This window comes from Bombyx mandarina, chromosome 11, assembly GCF_030267445.1.
Source record: "Bombyx mandarina strain Sakado chromosome 11, ASM3026744v2".
NCBI lineage: Eukaryota > Metazoa > Arthropoda > Insecta > Lepidoptera > Bombycidae > Bombyx > Bombyx mandarina.
In genome coordinates, this window is record NC_143218.1 from 2,339,308 (window position 1) to 2,359,997 (window position 20,690).

Consider the following 20,690-nt stretch of genomic DNA (forward strand, 5'->3'; position numbering starts at 1 on the left):
CGATTAGTTGCTCATTGCTCCTGTAGATGGCAGTAACATATTACCTATTCTACATTTTATTTTTAATGAAGGATTTTGAAAATTTTCAGAAACCACAAATTGATAAAATTTTATTCAATTTGTCTATACTATAACAAATAGACTTGTATGATTTATTAGTTTTTTTTTATTTTGTATTTAGTTAAACAGTAATGTATAATGTAAATAGTAAATGCCTTAACTTAAACAACATATAAGTTTAGGGGCATGCGCTACAAGATGTCGCTAGTTTCCATATAAACAAAATATTTGTCTTAAAGCATCGCAGTTTCAGGACCCTGGTTAAAGTTAAGGCATTTAATTATAACCCACTATATTATGAAGGAAAGAAATACACTACATAAATAGTAATAAAAAATTATATTGCATTTTTTTAACTACACTAGTCACGAAAACTATAATATTTTTCAAGCCAGCACACTTCATTCTGCTTAAAACTGATATATTCATATAACTTCCACTTCCTACATTAGCGCTATTTTGGTGAGCCTTCCAACAATAAATCACTGGGTCTGGACACTGGTGGACACTTTTTCAACTTGTCCCTTAAACAAAATGGTATTCTTTATTTCTATCTAACATGCTCAAGAGATAATTCCAGTATTATCTAGTGATGGCCATACTAATTCTAAGCATGTTCTAAGCAGTGAATCATTGTATTATTAATAAATAAATTTAAATTCTTATGGATTTTTTTATTTCACCCTAAGGGCTCTCTCATAAAAACGATTTCGACTCTTTTTTTTTTATTGCTTAGATGAGTGGGCGAGCTCACAGTCCACCTGGTGTTAAGTGGTTACTGGAGCCCATAGACATCTGCAACGTAAATGCGCCACCCACTTTGAGATATAAGTTCTAAGGTTTCAGTATGGTTACAACGGCTGCCCCACGCTTCAAACCGAAACGCATTACTGCTTCACGGCAGAAATAGGCAGGATGGTGGTACCTACCCATGCCCTTTTCTACACATATTGACAAATTGTTTATTTGATAGGAATTCTGAAAAATGAATGTTATTTATTTGGTATTAGCTACAACCGCGGCTACACTTGCAACACAGTATAAATTTAAATTAAAACATTAAAGCTTACTACGATTCAGAAAGCAAGTCTTGTACTTGCTTTCTGAATTGCTTTTTGAGTTAAAGAGAGATATATATCATAATGGAAACTAGTTCATTATCTTACATTCGCGAGCTATCCTAGAATCCTAGCCATTAATTTAGTCATTTTATCATTTTGCAACACTATACATTGTCTTTGGTTACTTGTCGCGGCGTCGGCCATTGTTGTTTACTACAATAATGTACTAAGATTGGACTAGGTATACAATTAAATACAAAAAATGGATTTAAAAATCACTAACGTAACATCATATGCTAATATAAGTACAACGGAACGGAGTAATGCATCAGAATTCGTTAAAAAATACGAAACTATATGTATTTGTTGTTTAAGACAAGATATTCGTTTAGTAAGTCTATCGACATGTAAACACAAGAGTTTCTTTGAATGTTACAAGGTAAATGGGATTTACTTTAAACTTCGTATTAGCTTTAACGGAATTAAAACTCAGCTCCGACCCTGTGGTCGTCGGAGACCACGAAAAATTCTTTACATCGTTTGCGACATTTCAATTCTTTCACGGTTTTTGTACATTAAAAACGCAAGAATAAGTCTAAGAGCTCTCCTGTAGGATCCTCCTCTCCTCCTTCAGTCGACCGCTCATTGCTGAGCATCGTGATGCGCCCGCCTGTGATCTTTTTTAGTGGTAAATTGTAGTTTTGCGGTAGGCAGCGGCTTGGGTCTTTCCCTGGCATTGCTGAAGTCCATGGGCGACGGTAACAACTCACCATCAGATGGACCGTATGCTCGTCTGCCTACAAGGGCAATAAAAAAAAAACTTGTCAGGCAGTGGCACAGTGTAGTGCGTGGCTCAGTCTCATGTCCAGACACTGGGAGTGTTGTATTTAATACCATAGCCAGCCACCGTCGCAGCTTGTTCATTGCACGTCATAGTAATATGGCACGCATTCTCGCTACCTCTGAAGTCTACAGTCCCTGGATGGATCATAAGCACTCAATCTACTGCAGACTTCAATCGACACTGGCACTTGCAATTATCACCACTACTATACTTAGAAATTCAACTGTCGTTGTTGTAGCAGTAAAAGCATAGAAGAATTCTGTCTAAGATTTGAATCATGTTGCTTAAGTTTGATTTGAATGATCAGAAACAATGAAGAAATGAAAATTTTTGTATGAATTTTAATGACAGTACACTCCATAATTACCTACTTTTATACCAATTGAATGATTGTTTTCAGCTTAAAATTTTTTTTTACTTTATTAAATCCCAAAGTAAATTTCAGATAAAGCTTCCTAATGCATCTGTCTGCTGTCTATGTCACAGTTTATTGAGAAAGTTTCAAAACTTTAAAAATCAAACACTACGAAGCTTTAAGATTCTAACGGAACAGGTTAGTTCACAAACTGCCTTATCAAAACTTCAAACCATAACCGAATTGCATAGTAAGAGCTTCGTCTTCAATTGCAGTGTACGAATTGGTGCATGAAGCTAACAACACTACCAGTGTTAAGTCGCTACAAAAACCAGCCAAATATAATGCAAATACTGCCACCTAGATTTAAACATAGCCGAAGTCTCATTTGTATTGTATTGAGCAAATATCGAGTCACATACTCCAGAATGGAACTTATGAGTCTGTGGCGAAATACGGAATAGTACTTACCAGTGTGTTCTTACATAACATTACTACACACATTACATAATGCTCTTTTACAACAACTTTTCTTGTAGGTACCAGTCAGGAATGGAACTCTTCGTCTCCAGAAAACCCCCATTCAAACAATCAATATAGTGAACACCGAAAGCAAAATATGTAAAACTGAAAATGAAGATGAAATTATAACTGAGAATAACGTATCGCAAGAGTTCAGTGCGAATCCATTGAAAGATGATCTCTTTGACGAGGACGGTGACTTTGATGGAAACTACATCGACTGTGAGAACATTAAAGAGGTGCGATAAGCTTACCTTGGTTAGGTTTGGTATTTTTCCAGGTGATCCTTACGCTGTTTCTGTTTCGACTAGAACTTATTATTAACTGCCTTCATATCATCTTTTCAACGCTTTTGTCGACACATGTCTACAATTTTCCCTAACATTCCCTATAGTACTAATCGTTTCGATATCCATTTTCGTTATATGACAATAGATGGCGTTACGCTTCTCGAACGTTCTCGATAGTTCTAGTCGTTTCGATATCCGTTTCTGGTGGTTGACGGCAGATGGCGTCACTCGTACGGGCATAACATTATTATAACATAATTCGACCCGTGAAAGGCTTAAGCGACATTTCGCTTTTACACGTGACATTTATCTTTGTAATTAAAGTTCTGTTTTATTTGGTATCAGCAGCAACAGTTCGATGTCTGTAATTGAACTTCAATTAAGCTTACTCCATACGAATAGCTGAAGAAGTTTTTTTAAGCCATTGCATAGCTTTTATCGCGGGCTTTGAGCGCGGCGTCCGAATCATGAAATTCCGTAACGAAAATAAAACCTAACACCCCCACTCTGCCTACCATGTAGCCCGCGCTCAACACATTTACACGTTGCGCTTGTGTAGTGTGTGTGCCGCGTGGCGTGACGTCACACTGCATGCGCATAATGAAAAGTCTGCCCATCTCTCTCTCGCGAGGTCTAGTTTATGAGTGCGAAGGGGGCAGTTAATGTTTTGCTTTTGTTATTGTTTATAAATATAGTGTGGTCTTATTTTATTATTATTGTTTTAATATTAAATTATTATTGTCTAATTATAATTGCATAAGTTAATAAAAAATGCTACGCAATAGCTTTACCGCGGCAGTCCCCGAGAGAATTTTTTTTTTAGTTAAATGGCTCTCCTGTAAAAGTGCACAAATGTCGCTTAAACCAAACAGCCTTTCACCTCTCGATATGTTAAAATTTGTAAGTTATATCTGTATATCGCGTTTCGGGAAATTTATTACCAGATGACCAGATTTTACTGGTGGTAGGACCTGAGTCCGCACGGGTAGGTACCACCGCTCCGCCTATTTCTGCCGTGAAGTAGTAATGCGTTTCGGTTAGAAGGGTGGGGCAGCCGTTGTAACTATACTGAGACCTTGGAACTTATATCTCAAGGTGGATAACCCGTTTACGTTGTAGATGTCTATGGGCTCCGGTAACCACTTAACACCAGGTGAGTTGTGAGCTCGTCCAACCATCTAAGCAAAAAAAAAGATGTTCTACGCTACCTAACACCGGATCGCGAATAGATTTCAGGGAATCAGTTTTATTTAGATACTAGTTTTTGCTCGCGACTCCGTCCGCGTGGAATAATTACTTTGGCATAACGCTAAATTTTACCCGCAACTTCATTTACGTAGAAAGTGAAAACACATTTGAATTATAGAATGTTAAGGAGCTATTTAAAACCCCATATTTTGAAACATTCATTATTAGTGCTCCACTTGTATTGGTCTTACCGTGATGTTATATAGCCTATAGCCTTCCTCAATAAATGAGCTATCTGACACTGAAAGAATTTTTCAAATCGGACCAGTAGTTCCTGAGATTAGCGCGTTCAAACAAACAAACTCTTCAAACTTTATAATTCCTAGTCAGGTCATAAATTCTGTCACATGTTTAATGTAAAATAATTGAAACAAGTTTATTCATTATGTAACCATTCATATACCAAAATAAACTTAACAAAACATAGATTCTTATGATACTAAAGTTTATTCAAAATGACCTCCGTGATTTTGAATACAGGCCTTCAATCTGCGCGGCCAGTCGTCTATCGCAGCACGAACGAGGTCCATGTCAATATCGGCGGCTGCCTTAATCAAGGATGTCTTGAGTGACTCCAAATTGGGATGAGGCTTTGAGCACGCCTTTTCCTCCAAGTGTTGCCATATCTTGTAATCTAACGGATTCAAATCTGGACTGGAGGAGGGCCAGTCTTCGTGCCGGATGAAGTCGATTTCACGCGCCGCCAGCCAGTCTTGTGTGCTCTTCGCTCTATGAGCTGGCGCCGAATCTTGTTGGAATACCCAGTGCCTGTTATTGAACATGGTATGAGAAACAGGTTCCACAAGGTTCGTCAGGACTGTATTTTGATACACAACTGCATTCGTTTTTACACCTTTCTCACAAAAATGTACCTCTCTTAAGCCCCAATAAGAAACTCCCAACCATACCATGAGCGAGGATGGAAAATGACCTCGTTGGACACGCGGAATACGGTTGCTCGCTTCTTCACTACTGTGTGCGTACACCTTATCATTTTGTTTGTTGTAGCTCTCTTCTACGGTAAAAATTTGTTCATCCGAAAAAAGAATTTCCCGATATTTTTTTCCCGCGTACCGCTTCAACAAAGCGCGGCATCTCTTCAGTCTCAGGTCCATTAGACGAGCATTCAAACGATGTCCTGTTTTTCTTCGATATGCGCGAAGCCCTAAGTCTTCATTTAACACCCTTTTCACCGTGGTTCTGCTTAACCCCATCTGAAGGGCCAACAGTTTCTGCTTACGTTTGGGATTTCTTTAAATTCGCGCCTTCACAGCTTTTATCATTGCTGGAGTCCTAACAGACCGAGGGCGACCACCTCTTGACCTGTCATCTACACTAGAGTCTTCATTGTATCGTTTGATGGTACGATAAACGAATCTTTTGGTTATATTCAAAATTTTCAGTATGTTAAAAATTTGAATTGGCGCGTAACCGCAACGATGCAACGCAATAACTGCAACACGGTCTTCTTTAAGCGTCCACTCCATATTTAAAAATGAGTAAAATTCTAAAAGTATACATTTTTATTTTCATGAACAATTCGAAATTCGAATTCAATAAACTTTTTTGTGGCCAGCATTCTAAAAGAAAAGTTTTTACTGTGTGACAATACTTATGACCTGACTAGGTATTAGTATAGATAAAGACTTTTGTGATTCCTTGGGCTCGCTTGATGCCAATATCAATGCAGTGTCGTCTTTATGTTTTCAGCGAGCTATCAAAATCGTTGAGATGAAAATCGAAGATGGCTGTGATGTGTATAGGAAAAATAATACTGAAAGTAAAAACAAGGCTAACTCGGATAGTGTCGTGTTGGATAACGAAGCCGTCGATGCGGTTGGAGTGAGATCGCCAAACGAGCTAGATAAAATGGTGAGCTATCTCAATCTTAAGAGTATTAGTTTGGTCACACATTGCCGTGAACTCAAAATAACAGTTGACACAATAAATGCAGACGTTTATTTTCACTGTAGCAAGCAAATTTACAGAGAATCACTAATGATCGAACGGCTAAATTGAGATTGGTCGAGTAACGCGGGAAGTTCGTTACAGCGATGCAAGTGACCAATGATGGCGGTCCATTCTTTACCGTAAAATTATACCTTAAACGTCAACTGTCAAACAGACTCAAACATCAAGCCGTCGGAAATTAGTGTTGCCATTGCTGTAACGATCTTACCCAAGGCAACTACTTGACGTTTCCGACTAAGCTCGATCGATAGCATTTACTAAGACTGCGACATATACATATCTTTCCTGCACTAAATCGAATTGAAGTTGGTCTCCGCACCAAAGATGCCCATTTCTTCCTTAGCCCACTCCAAGGCGGATACGGACGTGGCGTACCAATACCTAGTAACACATTGAGTGCTTACCACTCGTACCCGTGTGGGGAGGGGCCCTATTAGCGGTGCCGCCCACTCGGATACGAGTGACCAGCAAGTGAATTTTGTAGTTGTCAGTAAGCCGCCGGCGATTGTGGCGAGTGTACGTTGGTATGCGTGGCCACTCTGCCAATACATTCGACTTACGAAAACGCGTATTGGTTTTATATTTACAGTTTAATAGTGACTGGTACACACGATCATATCAAAGGTATTGTTCGATCAAAATGGATAGTAGGGCTGGGCCATCTAGAAGTGAAAATAGATCGAAAACATCAACACCTAGTAGTAGAAAAAAACGTTGGTTGAGTGATGACTCGGAAGGTTCTGAAGGATTTAGTGATGAAGACGTGTGTTCGCAACGAGCTCAGGAGGAGCAGTTGTCTTCAAGTTCAGAGGAATCTAGTTGCGGCAGTGATGACAGTATCTTTGATACAAGACTGAAACCGAAAACGCTCAGCCGTGGACCACCAGCTCAGTCTTCAAGGTCATCTGCCGCAAAGACGACAAACCGTATTCCACCACCTCCACCTTCAAGGTATGTCCAATGACTATGTATCTGTAGGTATTCTTCAACATCAAAGCATAGGGCCTTCTGTACTTGTACTATCTTACTAATCTTACTATCTTATCTTACTAATATTATAAATGTGAAAGTTTGTGAGGATGTATGAATGTAGGTATGTGTGTATGTATGGATGTTCGTTACTCTTTCACGCAAAAACTACTGGATGGAATTGGATGAAATTTGGTATAGGGATAGATTATAGTCTAGAATAACACATAGGCTACTTATTATACGCGGGCAAAGCCGGGGGCGGAAGCTAGTATTATAAATGTGAAACTTTGTGAGGATGTACGGATGTAGGTATGTGTGTATGTATGGATGTTTGTTAAGCCGGTGGCGGAAGCTTGTTATTTATATTTTACAGTAAATTGTAATTAATATTTTATTTTATTTTAAGACCACCTGCTTCAAAGTCGACCAGCCGTGTACCACCAGCTCAACCTTCAAGTTCATCTACATCAAAGCGAGGGTTATGTGAGTCAGATGGAAGCCCTATCATTCCATGTAAGAGATTTAGACCTAAGTTTGGCCACGTACCAAGTACGTCTGCTCAACCTAGACTATCACCAGATCCACATACACATAGATCAATATCGATGCGAGCGCCTCGCCAACTAGAATTTGAGGGAACTAGTAATTTTGAGTTCAATTATGAAATTGACTGCCGTGCAATAGCGCCGCCTATCGTTCAAGATTATGGAGATATGCCTGACATACCTGATAGCATTCTATTTAACCCTTCAACTCCTAGCGTGTCTCTTCTGAGATCTGATGTGGTAACTCCAAACTTTTCGTCGGAACGTGATGCCGTTTCTCCTTCTATTTTGTCATTTCGGCGATCTGAATGCAGTTCTCCCGACTTACCTGATGATAACAATGATGTCCCATTGCTTGATATTTCACCTTCTCGTCAAGGAGCCACAAGCACCTGGAGCATTGATCCGGGTTGCATGAAGAAAATTGATTTTACCAAAGAACAGGAACTCTTAGTGCCGCCTCCGACTGATCCTTACGAGGCATTCCGTCTAATAATCGACAACGAGTTATTAGACCTTATTGTGCGAGAGACAAATTTAAACGCAGCTAGAGTTGCTTCTTCAGAAAATGTCAAGCAGACCTCTAGAATAAAATCTTGGAAAGATGTAACCAGGGACGAACTGCTCACCTTTATAGGACTTCTTCTCCATACAGGAACAATACGACTTACTCGAATAAGTGATTATTGGAAGCGGCACTATTTATTTAATACTCCATGCTTCGGACAATTCATGTCTCGTAATCGTTTTCTTCTAATATTGCGGTGCCTACATTTTTCGTCTGAATCAAGTGAAGAAGACCGTCTTATTAAAATTCGCCCATTTATGGATCATTTTAATAATAAAATGAATACTATATATAGTCCGGGCAAAGAGTTGTCATTGGATGAGTCTATGGTATTGTGGCGCGGTCGATTGCTGTTCAGACAATACATAAAGAACAAGCGCCATAAATATGGTATAAAACTTTATGTTTTAGCTGAACCAGATGGTACCGTTTTAAAATTTCAAGTTTACGCCGGTTCAAACGATGAGACATCAGGGCCAGGTCATTGTAGTAAGATCGTCTTCAAACTTCTAGAAGAGAGACTGGACTGTGGCCACCATGTATACATGGATAATTATTATAATTCTTATGGCTTGGCTGTGAAATTGCTAGATCGACAGACGTACTGCACAGGAACTTTACGAAGAAACCGTAGAGATAACCCTGTTGAAATTGGGTCTGTCTCATTGGAAAAAGGAGAAAACAAATCCTTATTCCTAAACGGTGTTCATGTAGGAAGATGGAGGGATAAACGTTACGTACTCTATATTTCTACAGAACACGATAATGGGATGATGGAAACTACTTCCAAAAGGGGATCTGTAGCATTGAAACCAAAAGCTATTGTCCATTATAATAATGTTATGTCAGGCGTCGATCTTCAGGATCAGATGTTGGCTTACTATCCAGTCCAAAGGAAGACGCTGCGTTGGTACAAGAAGCTGTTCGTACATGTGCTGCAAATGAGCCTCACTAATGCATTGCACTTGTACAACAAATTTTCGCCGAATGACAAATTAAATCTATACGATTTTCGTTTGAAGATACTGGAGAAGCTTTTACCTAATCCTAATGATGTCAATCGACGCAATGTTTTAACAATGAAACATGAACTCACTAAAATAGAAAAGGTCCGGGTGAGAATGAAGAAAGTAGGAAATATAACTAAAGAAACTACAGAAGTGGCCCGAAAAGAATGTAAAGGTTGCAAAGCGCAGAAAAAGAGAGTGCAAACAATTTATGAATGCAAGCAATGCGAAAATTCTCCAGGTTTTTGCACAAAATGTTTCTGCCTTGCACATTCCTGAGTGTTTACCATTTAATTTTTACCCCCCGACGCAAAAAAGTTTTTAATACGTTTGACGTGTCAGTCTGTCTGTCTATGTGTGTGTGTATGTGGCTGTCATTTAGTTTTTTTTTTGTAAAAGGTGATTATCAACGAATGTTTATTTTCAAATTTTGTTTTAACTTTTCTGTGAAGAAATCACCTTCAGTGTTTTAATTAAACTTATAATTATGATTTTTATACGTTTGATTGTATTGATAATTATGATTATATCATTGCTTCGCTTAGATTTAAGACATTTATGCCTTCTTAATTAAATAACCATTCAAGTGCGTGTTATATTTTAAACTTAAGCTTATAATTATGATTATATCGTTACCTACTTTGCTCAGATTTAAGATATTTATACCTTCTTAAATAAATAACCATTCAAGTGCGTGTTATATTTTAAACTTAAACATATAATTATGATGTTTTTGATACTTTTGATTGTACTCGGATCCGAGAAAACAAGAAAACACCTTTTTCGGATCCGAGTGTCCGGCATTTGGCGTGCTATGTGCCGACCACTCGGATCCGAAAAAGGTGTTTTTTTATTAAAATAATAATATTATCAACATACTTTCATCCATATTTTTAAACATACATATATACTTAATCAATATACGCTATAAAAATAATTGGTTTCTGGCTAATAATTTTATATCATTTCGTCGGCAGCAAATGTGTTAATATATGTAAAGGAAAACCACCCTAACCAATTAGTATTTTCCTTAAATTTGAATTTACCGCGTTATCACTTCACTTACCATCAATCAGGGTAACTTAAAGCTTTCCGTTTAACATTAGCCCACTTACTCACTTTTTACATATTATTTTTTTATATTTCCAAACGGGATACACTTTGAAATTTATAATTAAGATGTTTATAATTGAACGAAGAAAGCGCGCCATATTTTGACATTTGTCAGCAAAACTTTTCTTTCTTGAGGTTAATTGTGAAGTGGTAAGGAGGTGATAAATGAAACATCGCTGCAAAGTTGTTTATATTCAAACTCAAAAGTTTCATAGAAAGGTAAGTTTGTACTTTTTATAATAACTAAAGGCTACAGATGTGTATTTTCATAAAAAAAACAATATGATCTATATTGTTGTTTACATGTTTGTCTTGATTTTAATTCGTTTGGTGAAAATTTGTGTTAATATGGGTAAGTTTAACCCGGGCCAAAGATACCCAAATTAAACTAATTTTTAATTAGGGTTGTCCTTTTTTGTTTCAGTCGGTGATAATGGCCAGAAAAAGATCTTGCACAGCGCGTGGTACCCGAAAATACGGTAAGAAGACTCGTTATACAGAAGAGACACTGAAAAAGGCCCTAGATGACATAAAATCCTGTAAAATGTCACAAAGAGTCGCTTCTGAGACTTACAATATTCCGAGAAGCACATTAAAATATAAATAAAAAAATCAACACAGCAAACCTGTTGGCAATAGGAGTGGGTAATATCGGTTTTGCCGCGTATCGAATCGTATCTATATATCGAGGATCAATATCGGATATTGAATCTATATATTTTCTGAATCTATATATTGATGGATGCTAGTAGATTTTCTCGATTCATGATATTTGAGATTTGAAACGATACGCTGATATAATATCGTAGTAGATATAGATTTAAGTCAACGTTATACGGTTGGTTTTCTGATATCAATTTATAATATGATCTTAAAGTAATAAAAAGAACATGAAAATAAAAATATCAAAAAAAACTTTCCTTCATGCTTTTACCAGGCTTAGGACTGGCTACATTATTTTCAGTTTTTAGTATTTTGTGTCTTAATTTAAAATTACAAAATATACCAAAAGAGTGTAGATTTCAAAAGTTTAATACAAACACAAGAAATAAACTCAATTATTTGGATTCAACTAAAAATAGAAAAATGTGTACTTTAAAAATCAAACACAAAAAACTTTTAAGTATTTATAAACACTTGTCCAAAAATTCTAGTTCAAGGTCAAAGCGCGTGAAATTAAATTCAACGATGCAAATAGGCTATACTGCATTCAAGTTAGGGTTGAAAGTTGAAACTTCTTTCCTTAATTGTATTTTGGAAGTGTTTGGAATACTTCACGGGTGATATTGCTCGGTAGACCGACGGTCCGAATGTTGTTGTTCGGAACTTGTATATATGCGCTTTATCTTGAAAATGTCGTAAGCGAGATTCAGGCATCTGTCAATTATCTTGCGTTGTATGATGGCTACCCGCCACATCACTCCCCTCCGAGACTGGAGGTCGTGTCATTTTTTTAATTAGCGTTGTCCGTGCTGAGATTAGCTTGCAAGGGCCAGTGCTGCTCGAAGCCTGCGGTGAGTCGAGGCTGAGCTTGAATGCTGCGTGCGTGTCGCCAGTGCTGCTCGAAGTTTGCAGTGAGTCGAAACTGAGCTGAATGCTGCGTGATTGTCGCCAGTGCTGCTCGAAGTCTGCGGTGAGTCGAGACTGAGCTTGAATGCTGCGTGCGTGTCGCCAGTAGTCCATGTGTGCAGAGCTGCCACGCCGGAGATGTGTGACCCCAAGCGTTGATGATCCGGTCGTGGGCTGCGATGAACTGTAGCGGCATGATGAGGCAGTGAAGTTGCGTGCCGTAGGACCAGGAAGCGCGGTGAGTCGGCTGCGATGGTCCTGTTGAGGCTGCGATGCTGACTTGCTGTGGGACGACTTTCGATGACTTGCTTTTATCTGCGAGAATGCGGGGATTGTGGTAGCCGTAGTTCTTGATGCGCTGATGATGAATCAGATGGTTGCGTGTTCACATCACGTCGGGGTCACCAGTTTGGAAGTGTTTAGACGACAAAGGGAAGATCTTCCACCGAGCTGGTGATATTGCTCGGTAGACCGACGGTCCGAATGTTGTTGTTCGGAACTTGTATATATGCGCTTTATCTTGAAAATGTCGTAAGCGAGATTCAGGCATCTGTCAATTATCTTGCGTTGTATGATGGCTACCCGCCACAGTATCCTATTTTGGGAAAGTACCCATGGTGGGGTCCCACGTCCTTCCACGGCAGTGCTTTTGGAAGAGATTTAATTCTTCGAGGCCGCTGAAGCCTTGTTTGGGTCAGGCTATTTAACCGCCGCCCCACATTCGGCGTTGACGGTTTTACGGTGCAAAAGTCGAACTCCAACCCAACCCTCCTCCTCCTCTTTTCTCATCCAGGTTTGGGACTGGCATCGGCAGTTCTTTTTGCCTACTATTCGTTCTTTATCACCTATTCCTGGTCCTTCGAATATAAAATCGACATACACAGTCGACCCACCTACCAATCATGTTCCATCACCCACCGCTGAATTCTCATTTAATATTGAAGCTACCGTCTTTCGTACTTCTTAAACTTACAGAGAGGATATTACAGTAGACTATGAAGAGCACGAAGGGACTTTGACGAAAATAGATGATATAAAAAACAAAAAAAGGAAAGGACAAAACTGTGGCCGGTATTGTGTATTGTTTCAAGTCGTCGTGGCCTAAAGGATAAGACGTCCGGTGCATTCGTGTTGAGCGACGCACCGGTGTTCGAATCCCAGGCGGGTACCAATTTTTCTAATGAAATAGGTACTCAACAAATGTTCTCGATTGACTTCCACGGTAAAGGAATAACATCGTGCTATAAAAATGAAACCCGCAAATTTTAATTTGCGTAATTACTGGTGGTAGGACCTCTTGTGAGTCCGTGCGGGTAGGTACCACCACCCCGCTTATTTCTGCCGCGAAGCAGTAATGCGTTCGGTTTGAAGGGTGGGGCAGCCGTTGTAACTATACTGAGACCTTAGAACTTATATCTCAAGGTGGGTGGCGCATTTACGTCGTAGATGTCTATGGGCTCCAGTAACCACTTAACACCAGGTGGGCTGTGAGCTCGTCCAACCATCAAAGCAATAAATAGAAAAATATTTCAGTATGAAAAATGTCTTCCCAGGCCGAATCATTAAGGTAGATGATCAAATGTTCAAAATATCTGTGATGCAGAAGAACAGGATATACAGGACGGAATTGGTCTGCCAAACCCGAAGTCTTAACATCCCATCAAAGACGCATAGTTAGCTACGTAAACAATGATAAAATTACTAAAACAAGTGATTCTTACCAAATCGAAGACCGATTTCTCTATATGGAATGGGTTGATTAACCACTGTAATTATTTGAATTCTACCGCAGGATTATAACTTTGTTGGTTTTTTTATAATATGTAATAATAAATAGAAGATAAATAAGTTTCTATAAATAAAGGTCCTTTTCAAACACACATGTATTGAATTTTACTGACAACCCCAAATTTAAAGTTTATTTTTTTGGTCTGTCAGCTGTCATAAGATGGCGACCTAACCAATTCCCATATATAATTTGATTAATTACTTAGTCGCCATAAATACTGTTACAATTAAAAATAAACAAAATATTACATTTGAATTTGGAATATGTCATTTTTATATGATTGCTCATTGAGTTTTCTCATTTTGGCGCCGATACATTGTAAAATATTTTGCGATATTAAAATGGAGTGGGGTGATAAAGAGAACCGAATCGCTGTGATTGCATTACACAAAGTAGGTATGGAGCCAAATGCAATTTTTAAAACTCTCCATATGCATGGTATTAGTAAAATGTTTGTGTACCGGGCTATTAATAGGTGCAATGAGACCTTCTCTGTTTGTGACAGAAAAAGATCTGGCCGTCCACGTTCGTACGAAAAAGGTGGTCAAAGCAGTTAGGGAAAGAATTCGAAGAAATCCTGTCCGAAAGCAAAAGATTTTATCTCGGGAGATGAAGATAGTACCTAGAACCATGTCGCGTATTTTAAAAGATGACTTAGGACTTGCAGCCTATAAGAGACGTACTGGTCATTTCTTAACTGATAATTTAAAAGAGAATAGGGTGGTAAAATCGAAACAACTACTGAAACGGTACGCAAAGGGAGGTCTTAGAAAATTTTTGTTTACGGATGAGAAAGTTTTTACAATTGAGCAACATTTTAACAAACAAAATGACCGTATTTATGCTCAAAGCTCTAAGGAAGCTTCCCAATTAGTCGACAGAGTGCAACGTGGGCACTATCCGACTTCAGTGATGGTTTGGTGGGGTATTAGCTATGAAGGAGTGACTGAGCCATACTTTTGTGAAAAAGGTATCAAAACATCGGCACAAGTGTATCAAGATACCATTCTTGAGAAGGTAGTGAAGCCCCTTAACAACACCATGTTCAATAATCAAGAATGGTCCTTCCAGCAAGACTCGGCGCCAGGTCATAAAGCTCGGTCTACGCAGTCTTAGTTGGAAACGAACATTTCGGACTTCATCAGAGCTGAAGACTGGCCGTCGTCTAGTCCCGATCTTAATCCGCTGGATTATGATTTATGGTCAGTTTTAAAGAGTACGGCTTGCTCTAAACGCCATGATAATTTGGAGTCCCTAAAACAATCCGTACGATTGGCAGTGAAAAATTTTCCCATGGAAAGAGTGCGTGCTTCTATCGATAACTGGCCTCAACGTTTAAAGGACTGTATTGCAGCCAATGGAGACCACTTCGAATAAGCTTTTTATACTTTAAATTGTTTTATATTTATGTATTAAACTAACACACTGTAAAAGTAATAAATGTTATTTGCAATAGATTTTTTTTTAATTTTAATTGTAACAGTATTTATGGCCAGACTAAGTATTTACCTGATTATTGAGTTTTAACTGATTTTCTTTTAATATTAATAATTAATTGATATGAGTCAACTGTAAGAGAGAGATAGAGAGACAGAGAAGTCAATATATACTAATACATGTCTCACTCAGTCTCATGCGCGTGGATGATTGGCCCTTTAAAGCGTTTGCAAAGCAATTCGGCCGACGGAAAGTGTCTGGGAGTATTGGCGACTTCTTTTTAAGGATATTGCCTAAAATATACGTAAAAATCAGCTTTCAGAAAATACGTGAAGTAGGTCATGATTTTATATACCTTGAGTACCTGATACCTGAAAATTGGCCGTCTAAGCATGGTAACAGGTAGGCATGCTACCTTAGTACATACTAACACTACGCAATCGGCCACATTTCGTTCGTCAGAAAATACGTGACGTCTGGGGGCCCTGGGATCTTGGACTATATGGAAACATGTATCCCGTTTGGAAATTAAAAATAAATATGTAAAAAGTGAGTAAATGGGCTAATGTTAAACGGAAAGCTTAAGTTACCCTAATGGACGGTATAGTATATATGTTACGGCATGGCATACAAAATGCGAAATCGCAAGTGCTAGTGATGTGGTGCGCATGCGCATACGGACCACTACAACCTAACTTAACCTAACCTACAATTTATTATATATAATATGCAAAGATAAGTATGTTTTGTTTGTCATTAACATTTTTGGAGTTTACTCCTTTAGAATCGATTTACATATATAGGCCCGGGGTATGAAAATTATGGGGACCAAAATCGTACTAGCATGTCACACGAAATGCGTTATGCGCATGTCACACGAAATGCGCGCCGGGCTGCTGCGCCGGCAGTCCGCCACAAAGCCTCGTACTGATCGCGCGTTTCTCTCATTATTGTATTTTCATATATTTGTTAGTCGTTTGTTTTGTGTCTCGTTAATTTGTTAATAATCTGTAGTGTATCGTGTTGTCGTAATATAGAACTATTTTTGGAGTTTACTCCTTTAGAATCGATTTACATATATAGGCCCGGGGTATGAAAATTATGGGGACCAAAATCGTACTAGCATGTCACACGAAATGCGTTATGCGCCTAGCATGTCACACGAAATGCTTTATGCGCCTGATTGGCTCCTGATTGCGTGATGCGTGCGCGCGCCAATCAGGAGCCAACGCGCGGCCGCGTTATCGCAGGTGACGCCGGGCTGCTGCGCCGGCAGTCCGCCACAAAGCCTCGTACTGATCGCGCGTTTCTCTCATTATTGTATTTTCATATATTTGTTAGTCGTTTGTTTTGTGTCTCGTTAATTTGTTAATAATCTGTTGTGTATCGTGTTGTCGTAATATAGAACTATTTCTCGTATTGTTTCGTTTAATTTTTTATATCCAGTAAACTCCAGTCGTGCGTCGGAGCGGACACACACACTTTTTTTTTTTCTCGTATTGTTTCGTTTAATTTTTTATATTATATCCAGTAAACTCCAGTCGTGCGTCGGAGCGGACACACACACTTTTTTTTTAATTAAAATAATTTTCGTCATTAAAGCCTTTTGTATTATGTTTATTTAAATAAATATATTTTTTACTGCAAAAACATTATTAATTTATTTGTATTCCAACTTTTCTTAAAACATGAAGGTAAGAGTATACATTTACCAAAACGTAAAGGCAAGAGTACACATTTGCCGGGAAATGTACGTCATAATATAAAAAAAAGTGTGTGTGTCCGCTCCGACGCACGACTGGAGTTTACTGGATATAAAAAATTAAACGAAACAATACGAGAAATAGTTCTATATTACGACAACACGATACACTACAGATTATTAACAAATTAACGAGACACAAAACAAACGACTAACAAATATATGAAAATACAATAATGAGAGAAACGCGCGATCAGTACGAGGCTTTGTGGCGGACTGCCGGCGCATGTACTAGCATGTCACACGAAATGCGCATAACGCATTTCGTGTGACATGCTAGTACGATTTTGGTCCCCATAATTTTCATACCCCGGGCCTATATATGTAAATCGATTCTAAAGGAGTAAACTCCAATTATATTCCTTTCACATATACCTAACTTTTTGGCAAATGTGCACATTTATCAGTAAAAGTGTACCTTTCCCAAGAGTGTACACTTACCGTAACATATATATGTTGGAGTATTTCCACTTTCGGGTAGCGTCATGGTAAGCGGGCGGTCTTCGTAAGTCAATAAAACCAGAAATGTTAACTCAGAGCGTATATTACGCAGGAGCGTTCTGTCTGATACGGCGACTCGCTCGCTTCTGATCTCGAGAGTTTTTTTTTTTTCCTACCTATGCTGATAGCCTTGAGAGGCTATTTCAGCTTCACCCTAACGTTTGTAGGTGAGCTCGCGGGGCTCAACCGGAGAATTGCTAACACTGACCCTAGCAAGAGCAGTGCTTCGCAGAATCTACCACCGGATCGGAAACGCGACCCACTGAGAAGATCCGGCGAGAAACTCAGTGGGCTGTGTCTATGGGTTAGTTCACTCTTCGAGCCCTTCGTCGCAAGCGACGGGTTCGACGAGGACGGTGACCGGTGCTTGTGGTGCCTAAAAGCACCGTTAATGGATCAGGAGGATCCGTAATGACGTAAGTTCGAGAGACAACAACGGAGCGTTTTTATAGCAAGGTATCGTGGTGGGACGATGTTGTTTACGACTCTTATCTTGCACGTGTTGTTTTCGATGAATGCTTGCACGTGTTGTTTGTCGTCCCATCTTTATTAGTCATGAACTAATGGTTTATAAAAACACGCGCCGACTTATATACCTAAGTTATACTCTTTAATTTATTGTTAGTCTGTGGTCAATTTGAGAATAGATTAATATTATTTGTGTATAGGGCAGTCTTGGCGAAAACTGTGTGAACACGACCCGGTCTGTATGGCTGTTTCCGAGTCGTGTAATAATATTTTCTGCTGTCTGTTTGTGCGCTGGTAGAAGACGGCTGTTTCTTTCGATGGGTTTCGGCTTCTGTAGCGAGGTTTCACAGGTAACTGTCTGGTTCACTGGTAGCTGATTCACTGGTGGTTTTCTGATAACTGTACTATTGGAGAACTGCTGGTAACTGTTTCTGTCTTGCTGATGTTTCTTTGTCGGAGAGCTTCTGAGAACTGTTTCTGTCTTGATGATCTGCTGAGAACTGTTTCTATCTTGCTGATGGTTCTTTGTCGAAGATTCACTGGGAACTGTTTTTGCCTATAAATGGCCATCCTTTTATATTTATTTCAGTACCCCATCTCGCGACGCGCTATCGACGCGCCACTTTCGGGGGTCCCTTGATCTGTATGTTACCGTAGTGAAAGCGCTCCACAAATCGTTCCTATTGGTCTATTTACATTCTCTGATCTGATACACTAACATATTGACTATAAAATAACTTAAGATTATACATTTATGTTACGTAATTACTTATGAACTATATTAATTCTATTTGTTTGATAAAACTATTTAAAACCCTATTTCGTCCTGCACATTACTCCCGCCGTGCGAGTCCGTCGCATTATTTCTCGGTGCAGGATGGTCTTCTTCGATGGGCAGGATCAGTAGTTTTCGTACTGGTCTCCGTAGAACTCCACCCTTGGTTCTGATGTCTACGGTGCGCCCCACGTTGTCGGGACCTGGATATGTCGTTATCACTTTTCCCTCGCATGTGTGTATTTCGTGACTGGCACTTCCACTTTTCATGGCGACGCCTCGGCCATGAGGCTCCCGCCGGTGCTGCAGCTGCTATATTTACTTCACCCGTCGGTTCTGTAGTTTCTGACGCCGATTCCGTCGGCCAGGAGTCCTCTCGTTGGCGTAGAAATTCTGTCCCTCTGAACCATCTATGTTCATTTTGGTATGGCATTGGGACGTTTCGGGTCACGTCGTCGGCTAAGTTGTGCTTCGTGGGAAACCATCGCCTCCCGTTTATTGTTGAACTGTCCTCTATAGCTGTCAGGCGTTGGGTAACGTACGGTTTGTACGAGCGTGATCCCGTTCTTGTCCATCTCAACACTATCTTACTGTCGGTCCAGAAGGTCTTCGAGGTCGGCTTTCTTTCGTGTTTTCGACGAAAGTCTGTAGTTATGTGCACTGCAACTTTTAAACCTTTAAAACTGTCTAAGAAGTCGTCTTCGTAGTGTCTGTTCTGTACTGCGACTGCCGCCTCCGGGTGCGTGGCTTCTTGTTTCTGGGCGGTCAAGTTATTTACATATATTGCTGTGAAAGGAGAACTTGACGCCCCGAAGATCAACGAGGTCATTCTGTTTTCTTCTGGGGGCTTGTCATCTCGCTGATCTTTGCGCCAGAGATAACGGAGCGCGTCTCTGTCTTCAGGTCTCAATTTTACTTATATGAACATCTCTTTGATGTCTGCTATTACTGTTATATTATGCTGTCTGAATCGCATTATCACTCCTGGTAGTGATTGGAGTAGGTCCGGTGCCTTAAGCAGCATATCATTTAAAGCTACCCCTCTTGTTCTGGCGGCGGCGTCGTGGACAACTCGGAGTTTTTCCGGCTTCAGAGGGTTCACGACGGCGAAGTGAGGTAGATACCACGTTCTGTTCTCTGTTTTTGTTTTCGGAGCGAGCTCGGCGTAGCGTTTCGCGACGAGTGCTTCCATCTGTTCTGTGTATTTCTGTTTCAGTTCCGGATTACGATCGAGTTTGTTTTCTATATTTATCAGTCGCTTTAACGAGTTATTGTAGTTGTCTGGTAGACTGACATTATCTGTTTTCCAGAGCAGAGCAGTTTCGTATCTTCCATCTGTTGTGTGGACTGTATTGAGGATGCGAAGCGCCTGTTCCTCTGGGTCTGTTTTTGGTTTTCTTGGTGTGATGCATAGCGCATCCATAGCGAAATACTGTTTTACCAGATTTCCTATTTTATCATCTTCCTGGGTTTCGCTAGCATGATTTATGTAGTTTATGTGGTGGCCTAGGGTACGAGTGCGACCTCCATGCAGTACCCAGCCTAGAGGTGTCAGTGACGCTATTGGCTGATTCCTGTTGCCTCGTCTAACTTTTGAAGTTAGTAACATGTGTCAGTTGTCTTGGCCAATCAGGATTCCAGGTTTCGCGTTCTCGTACGTGATGATGTCACTGATGTCTCGTAGGTGCGAATACTCATCTATCTGTTCCTTTGGTATTTTTTGTGCTGTTACTTGTAGGTCGTTAACTGTTCTCGCTTGTATTATTTCTTTTCGACTGTTGAGGCCTCTGAGCGTGAGGTTGACTCTTCTTGACCTTGTTTCCGTTGATTTTA

General features: G+C 39.6%; 1 protein-coding gene across 1 annotated transcript in view; it reads left to right on the plus strand.

Moving 5' to 3' along the window:
* The window catches only part of LOC114246247 (uncharacterized), a 60,571-nt gene that overhangs the window by 10,730 nt on the left and 29,151 nt on the right, over nt 1-20,690 (plus strand). Inside the window, exons 12-14 of the mRNA XM_089731350.1 lie at nt 2,411-2,518; nt 2,860-3,081; nt 6,091-6,252. Coding sequence (XP_089587476.1) covers nt 2,411-2,518; nt 2,860-3,081; nt 6,091-6,252 — 492 coding nt within the window. The remainder of the gene's footprint in view (nt 1-2,410; nt 2,519-2,859; nt 3,082-6,090; nt 6,253-20,690) is intronic.